The sequence below is a fragment of the Quercus robur genome, chromosome 9 (assembly GCF_932294415.1).
Source record: "Quercus robur chromosome 9, dhQueRobu3.1, whole genome shotgun sequence".
Lineage (NCBI taxonomy): Eukaryota > Viridiplantae > Streptophyta > Magnoliopsida > Fagales > Fagaceae > Quercus > Quercus robur.
Window position 1 is genome coordinate 4,882,958 of NC_065542.1, and position 8,072 is coordinate 4,891,029.

General features: G+C 34.7%; 2 protein-coding genes across 2 annotated transcripts; both read right to left on the reverse strand.

The window, feature by feature from the left end:
- Positions 1–2,801: 2,801 nt before the first annotated feature.
- Positions 2,802–5,994, reverse strand: LOC126700088 (uncharacterized). Its single transcript, XM_050398072.1, has 4 exons — positions 5,486–5,994; positions 4,730–5,374; positions 3,913–4,628; positions 2,802–3,181 (listed from the first exon to the last, which is right to left on the reverse strand). Exons 1-3 carry the CDS (start codon positions 5,927–5,929, stop codon positions 4,275–4,277), a joined length of 1,443 nt encoding a protein of 480 aa, XP_050254029.1. The 5' UTR covers positions 5,930–5,994; the 3' UTR covers positions 2,802–3,181; positions 3,913–4,274.
- A 126-nt stretch (positions 5,995–6,120) lies between these two features.
- On the reverse strand, positions 6,121–7,790 carry LOC126700089 (uncharacterized). The gene is made up of 2 exons (XM_050398074.1): positions 7,053–7,790; positions 6,121–6,815 (listed from the first exon to the last, which is right to left on the reverse strand). The coding sequence occupies exons 1-2, from the start codon at positions 7,620–7,622 to the stop codon at positions 6,177–6,179; spliced, it is 1,209 nt and encodes a 402-aa protein (XP_050254031.1). The 5' UTR covers positions 7,623–7,790; the 3' UTR covers positions 6,121–6,176.
- Between the last annotated feature and the right edge of the window lie 282 nt (positions 7,791–8,072).

Genomic DNA, 8,072 nt, shown 5'->3' on the forward strand with positions numbered 1-8,072 from the left:
TACACATTATTAAAAAAAGAAAAGAAAAAAGAAAGAAGTCTTTGCAGTGAAGATGCCATGATTAGTTGTTGTTTTTTTCACATAAGATAGGATTTGAACTTCTCATGTCTGTTTTATGATAAATGCATTTATAATTATCATACATCAATAGATTTTTAATGAATGCAAAATTTGAACCCAATTTACCAACATTAAAGTTTCATTTAATTTTCTGCGTGTGGGGGTCATTGTTTCCCTGACATGACTAGCTGTATTCACCTACTATTAATTTGTTTTTATGTATATTTTTCCCATTGTCCAAGACTAAGTTTTCCAAAGGAGTTCAGTACTCCAAAAAAAAAAAAAAAAAAAAAAGTTTTTCCAAAGAATGACAGGTTCATTGACTTGGCTGGCAAAAGAAACATACAATATTAGATGCTGTTGCAAAAGCCACATCAACTTATCTTGAAATCTCTATCCAAATAATAATAATAATAATCTTGAAAGCAATAATTCAACATGGACTAGTAATAGACTTTGTGAGTTTGTCACGTAACAAATTGGATTAATACTATAAAAAATAACAAATAGATTAATTGTAGAAACCATCATAAATTAGGGTTGTTTGTATTTTTCAATTTTTTTAGGCTAAAATAAAAAATTCACCATTTTCCTCCTAGACGGCTGGACTCCCAAGCACATGAGAAAGTGCCAACAGAATTTATTTCAGTTTTCTAAGTTTAAAGTGTATTCAATTAAGGCCTCTTTCGCAACTTCTATTAAATTTTTTAAAAAAAATTATGGAAGATATTTTTTAATCATTAATTGTTTTTTTTTTTAATTTGAATAATAAAAAAATTAAAAATTTGCGCAATTAACTGCAACTGTGCACACCTAAAATGAGGCTATTAGGCCTGACCTCACTTTGGCTCACAAGTTATTTGTAAAGTGAGTTTAGGATTTCCTACTTCGGATTGTTCTCGGCATAGAGACTCAGTGAAACTACCTCTCTCTCTCTCTCTCTCTCTCTCTCTCTCTCTCTCTCTCTCTGAATCACTCTTTTTTCTCTACTCTCTATTTCCTTGAGAACCTTTCAACAACCTTTTTTCTTCCTCCATCTTCTCATATTTATAGCTCTAAATTAGTGGAGAGATCATGATTACTGCCATGGTTAGTGCAATGGGAGGTCCAATATCATTAGTCATAAGTGGATGGTTAGGTGGGAGTGGAGTGTGGTGAGAGTGGCCTTGGAACTTGGTTCCCACTCTAGCAGACATGCTCGACAGCGATGTTTCCTAAGGCACTGCCGGGTATGAGAAGGATGGTGTTTGAACGTCATTCTTTCTTTGTTGTTCGGGAATGGTTTGCCAAGCAAGGACCAAGTGACAAAACTTGGGCCTGTAGTTTGTGTGGGTTCGGGCTAGGGTTTTGGGTAGAAAGAGATTGGGGCCATGGGGCACGCTGCTGGGTCAGAATTCAAGGCCCAAATGGATCTGGGTACCATGGTGCTGTATAGCAACCTTTAACAAAATTTGATGAAGAGAGCTTAATTGAATAAACTTGAAATTTATTGGACTGAAATGAATGAAAACAAAATAAAAAGACTAAAATAAATTCTAGTGAAACTTAGATGGTGAATTTTTCATTTTAGCATTTTTTTTTTATGTGATGTATTTTTCAATTTAAACAATAAAAATTTGTGAATTCAATCTTAATTATAATAAACCTTAGAAATATATAGACATGAAATTGTTGTTGAATCCACATGCGAAATACACATGTCATGAAAAAGATGATGCATTTAAGGAATGTATGTAATAATTATTATTCAATAAAATAGACTTGGAATTCAATCTATGGGGTTTATATTAGTCCCCTTGATTTACTGTAGCTTTTTTTTTTTTTTTTTTAATAGAAAAACCAGAGCTATTTTATTCATTCAAATGCATATTGCATCTCACAATAGCCTATGTTGCCAAAGCATGAGGAGCATGGTTACGTTCAAATCCTATACAATGAAAATGTACTTCCCTCAAACCAGTAGTAGCCCATCTAATATCATCCTCCAGAACATCGAAAGAGGCAAGTCAAGTATCAATGTTATGTTCTTGATAGGAAACTTTTGGCCCATAAAATTGTTACCAATATGGGCCGACCAACTTATTACCTTACCTTTTTTTTTCAATTGGGCTAGGCTAAGCAGTCTCCTAGTAATAACTTGGTATTCCAACCCAAACTAAGAAAAAGGAATCAAAAATCTACATTCTTTGGTCGTTGACTCTATGACAGGATGTTAAAACATTGTTTTAGAAGAATAATTATTCATGCATCCTTTTACAAATTTTTTGATGCACATGTAATCAACAGAATCTATAAAATCTCTAGCCAAGACAGGCATATATGAATTTTGCCCCTTCGAAATTCTTAAAGCATAATAAGAATTTGGATTGAACATAAAACCCAAAAGTTGTATAATAGAAATTCAAATTCAACAGAAGGAATTAAAATAAAATAAAATAAAATAAAAGGTTTGGCATAATTTACCAATCCCGGGATGGGCTGACTAGGTCTTTAGGCTCGACAACATAAAGATGAAATTGATGATTTTTATGATATTCACATGTCTATTTAACATCAATGTATCTAGTAAGCTTTCCTTAACTTCTCTACAAAATTAATAAAATAAAATAAAAGGTTTGGCATAATTTACCAATCCTGGGATGGGCTGACTAGGTCTTTAGGCTCGACAACATAAAGATGAAATTGATGATTTTTATGATATTCACATGTCTATTTAACATCAATGTATCTAGTAAGCTTTCCTTAACTTCTCTACAAAATTTACTCTTAACCAAAAAAAGACATCTAAATTTATAAATCTCATCAAAAAAGAAAAAATTTACACAAATTTACATCAACTGAAAAACAGAAATCTACTACCAATTTTACACATCTACTGAAGAAAAAAAAAATTACATAATCGAGAAACCTAGGACTAGGAGCTCATTGACTTGTCTCGTCCTCACTAAGGCGATTCAAAGACCATGATGAGACGTCATATTATCGAAGAATTGAGGAGGTCAATCTTGTCGTTGTTGCCTACAAGAGCTAGAAGAAAGCTCTACCTCATCCTCCATGAGTCAACTTCATTGTTGAGGTCCTCCAAGAAAATGGTATCCCTATCCTCAGCCACACAAAGCTACTAAGGTAGAGAAAGAAGAAAGAAAAAAAAAACACTAATAAAGATGAGAGATGAGGTGCATAGCTTACACATTCAGCCAAAAATAATAATAATAAAAATTAAGGGAGCTTACACATGTACAAAGAGTGAAATGAAATTATATTAAACCCACAATCGGCTCAATCACCTAGATTTTTTTGAACCTTCATACCCAATATTTTCTTTTCATAATTCGATAATTACAATGGAGAAGAGGGATTTAATTCTCCACTCTTTCTCATTTCAATACTTGAAAATATATATATATATATATATATACTGAAAAAGATATGCCACTTTTGAAATTTTGGCCAATTGTAAAACAAATTTAAAATGACGTCAATTTTGTCAATAATGTCAAGGAAATTAATGGAAAGTTTTATTCGAAACGTTTTGAAAAAGTATAGGATTTAAATTGAAATTTTTTTAAAAAGTATGATCAGTTTAATATTACTGCTATTCCATATTGTTTAAAATACGATTTATTAAAAAAAAAATTAGTGTAGAGGTAAGTCCAAGTTAAGCCATTATAATCACATAAACAATAAGAAACAAATAAATTACACTATAATTGTCAGTCCAAGGAACTCATCACCCTATAAAAGTCCTATATCATGATAAAAAAATATTTTCCATCTGATTTATCTGTGCAGTAAAGATTACTAGTTCTTTTGTATCAACTAAAAATTGAAAATTAGAGGGGGATGACTTACCAGTTACCTGTAAGTTCAGAAGGAAATTAGAGAGGCTATTCTTCTAGAACTCCCTTGCCCTTGTCTTTAGGATCAATGGATCCCCTCAGACTTTCAAAATTAGACTCCTCCCTAGAGCTGGAGGTTTTACTAGATGTTCCTTCTTCATCAAGCTTTTGCTTATCTCTATTTCCATTATCTGTTGTCAATTAAGGGATGAGATCCGAATCATCAGACGAGGATTTTATGCTGTCACCTATTGTTTGCTTAAACTCGTCCTCGTCATGATTGTACACGAGACAAAGGCCACTTTGCTCCACCTTCAAGCCTGGGCACCGGGTTGTAATTGAAGCCTTAATGTAGCTGCATTGATTTGGACAATTTCAAAGTGACCCACTTGGTATATAGGACAGCCAAATAAATCTGGTACCTTGCTTTAACATTTGGAGATTTTCTTTAGTCAGTTGATAGCCAATGAGAGGGCTTGCAGTACCAATATTTGTTACAAACTGAAACATAAGGCAATAGTATTCAGAATCCATGATGTGAATGTGAGCAGTCTGATTCACGTCGACAGAAAAAGAAGCACATAGAACCAGTCCCATCCAAGTACTATCATTGTACAAATTTGGAGGGAGAGGGATTGTCACCCAGTGCTCATCCTTCCAATCAATGAACCACTCCAAAATTTCACTTGGAGGAAAATGGGGATCATAGAAAAGGCATTGATCAAACCCCTGTGAAACAGAAATATTGTGTTTAATGAGCTGAGAGAAATTAAAGAGAGGGAGATGGAAAATTATGTTTAAGACAGCAAATAATCATAGTTATTAATTACCAGTAGGTTGCTTTGGCAGCGTTGATCCTTATGATGGGGGTAAATTTCGCCAAGTTGACTCTCAATCCAAGACCTCATTTTTCTATTTCTCTTTTTAATCTTCATTTGATTAAGGAAACTCGAAGAATCAGTCATGGACTTCATGCAGTCCCTGATTATTTTCTTGAAATTTACCTCGGAATGCTGGTACAAGAGACGAAGGCCACACTTCTGCACCTTCAAGCCATGGAAATTTGTCTTGAATGAAACCTTAATGCAGGTACAATCATATAGCCAATCAGGAAACGATCCACGCGGTATATATGATAGCCAAATGGATCCACCTTGCAGTGACATCATGAGATCTTCTTTAGTTGGCCAATAGATATGGCGAGGTTTCACACTCAGATCATTAGGCCCATTACTTGCTTTCAATTGACAAATAAGTTTGAAAGAAGTTTTTGAATCCATAATGTCATTGACATTAGCTACATCCTTTGCAACTGAAAAAAGAGCACATAGAGCAACTCCCATCCAAGTAGTGTCATTATACAATTTTCGAGTCAGACAGAATCTCACGTGAGTCTCACCACTGTGAATATTGAACCAATGTGGAATTTCCTTTTGTGGGAAACAAGAATTATAGTCTAGGGATGGATCAAATTCCTGTAAAACAAAAATATTGTGTTTAATAGGTCCGAGTGAGAAATTAAAGATAGGCAGAGAAAATATTATGTTTGAGGTAAAACAAATACTCGTAGTTTATTAATTACATACCAGCAGGTTGCTTTGGCAGTGTTGATCTTTAGGTTGTGGGTCATTTTTGCAGAGAAGACTCTTTGCACTACTGGTTTTCTCTATATAACTAGCCATTACTTGATTGGGGAGATCTCGAGACTTGTATTCCTCGTTGCAGTATATTCTTATTTGCTGAAACCAAATATCATTCTTGTGGTAGAAACTAAGCCCACATTTCTGCACCATCACACCTGGCCAATCACTTATAATTGAAGCCTTAATCCAAGTGAATTGATTGAACTGATCTGGGAACGACTCACGTGGAATATAGGACAACCAAAGAAATCCATCTTCAGTATCTAGCCACATGAATTCTTCTTTAGTGGTGCAATGGACATTGAGTATTATGTCTGGACCAGCTATATCAGTTTCCAAATGACAAACTAGGTAGTGAGATATTGTTGAATCGAAATTTTCAAGCATTGCAGTTTGATGCTCGTCAATTGAAAAATAAGCGCATAGTACAAATCCATGCCATTCATTGTCATTGTACTCTTTGAGTGTATCAATTGTCACCGAAGGCTCATCAGTGTTATGATTAAACAAAGGTAAAATTTCTACTGGGGGGAAGCAATACGAATATTTGGAGTGCCTGTCAAAGCCCTGTATAAAAAATAAAAATTATGAGACGTATGGAGGGAGAATTGATAGTGGAATTGAAACAAAGCAATTACTCATAATTTCTTACCAGCATATCATTTTCATTGAGTAGAGTCTTAACCTTTTTAAGCACTTGCATAAATTCTTCCTTGAATTCTAACTTCGTGGCTCGCTGGCTAAGTTGACATGTAAAATCCCGATGTGCAGAAATGAAGGTGTTGCAATGTTTTAGTTCTTGCTCAAACTGTACCCGATCATGCTTGTACAAAAGACGAAACCCACATTTTTGCACTGTCACACCTGGCCAATTAGTGACAAATGAAGCCTCAATGTGGCTGCCCTGATGGAACACATGCTTAAATGACTCGCCAGGTATGTAGGATATCCAAATGTGTCCATTCAGACCACGTAATAACCACTGGTTTTCTTCATCAGTGGTGCGGTAACCAAGGATTTGATCATCCAGACCAGCTTTACTCGTTTGGAACTGACAGGATAGGAAGTGAGAAGATTTTGCTATAATTTCATCATTTTGATCCCTGGGGATTAAAAATGAAGCACATAGAGTGAGTCCCAGCCAGTTACTGTCATAGTACAAATTTGGGGGTATGTCAATTGTGACCAAGTGCCCACGACTCTGATGATTGAACCACTTTGGAGTTTGTCTTGTTGGGAAACATGAATTATATGCAGTGGACGGATGAAAGTACTGCAAAATAGAAATATTGTCAAATGAAATAGAGAAGACTGTATTTCTTATTATTTGAACAAAAAGTTAAGAATTCTGTGAGAATTATGTGGTTAAATCATTAAATTTACCTATCCCAATAAATTTAATACAGTATTAGAGCAAAAATTTTTAAGTTTGATCTCTGACTCCTCCACTAAGTTTACCAAATCCTAATAACTTACTTTTTGGTCAATTGATAATTTAATAAATTCTTACCCGAAAATGATTGTGAGGGTATGGGTCCTTGTCATAAGAATTTTTGGCAATTCCACTAGTCTCCCCCTGCGAAATGAATAAACTCTGAGGGTGTAGGTCCTCAAAAGAGCTCTTTGTTCCAACGAACACCTCAGGATGACCGTTCCATATGTAATAGAAACACTGCGGAGAGCAAGAGTCAAGGAAGCTATCAAATGGGGCAGAGCATTGTACCATTACACTCGTTAACTCGTCCATGTTTTTCCTGAATACAAGATTGATCCCAAAATTTTGAACAGACAAATCGGGAATAGCACTTTCAAGCCAAAACTCAACCCAATCGGTTTGAGTCCATAAATGTGCATGCGTTGTACGTGGTATGAACAATACCCAAATGAATGTACGTTTATTTAACGAAATTAATTCGTTGCTTGTAGCCAATATTCCATAGCATACTAAACGCACAGGACAAGAGTTGGTCTGCATTTTACAACGAAATTGGGAGACTTCAGAACGTCCTGATGCTAGATTCGTACGAACAAGAGCTGGATGCGTATTAAAAGAGAAAAGACCACATAAAGCAAATCCCATCCAATCAGGATCATTACAAATATCTGAAGATAGCTCGATTTCCACTGACCTCACATCTTGACAGGAAAACCACTGTGGGATCTCACGCTCAGCGAAACAGCAATCAAAAATTTCACCCTCATTGAAGTTTTTCTGGAAAACATGGCAGAATTGTCATTCAGGCGTAAGTCTTCATTTTTTTTTTTTTCTAGTTTTTGAGATACAATAGTCTTTGAAAACTGTAAATGATTTATTCTTTACCATCAGGACAAGACTCCAATAACATAATTAAAATATGATTCTACATAAACTTTTCTTGTTAGATAAGTGAATGATGAATTCTTAGTTTTTGAGTGTATCATTATTGAGCAACAATAATAATTTTAGTCGAGAGCAAGAAAGAGTGAATTGTGTCTTGTTTATCTTATGAATATATACAATGTTACATAGGCTATCTTGAGAGAGATAAAG

Bases quoted from the DNA above. Each gene is read 5' to 3' on its own strand.
- LOC126700088 (XM_050398072.1), bottom strand. From the start codon at position 5,929: ATGCTTGAAAATTTCGATTCAACAATATCTCACTACCTAGTTTGTCAT. The intron at 5,375-5,485 runs GTATGTAATTAA...TTTGTTTTACAG, and splicing joins ACTGCCAAAGCAACCTGCTG to GAATTTGATCCATCCCTAGA. The intron at 4,629-4,729 runs GTAATTAATAAC...TCTGTTTCACAG, and splicing joins GCTGCCAAAGCAACCTACTG to GGGTTTGATCAATGCCTTTT.
- LOC126700089 (XM_050398074.1), bottom strand. From the start codon at position 7,622: ATGGGATTTGCTTTATGTGGTCTTTTCTCTTTTAATACGCATCCAGCT. The intron at 6,816-7,052 runs GTAAGAATTTAT...TCTATTTTGCAG, and splicing joins ACCCTCACAATCATTTTCGG to TACTTTCATCCGTCCACTGC.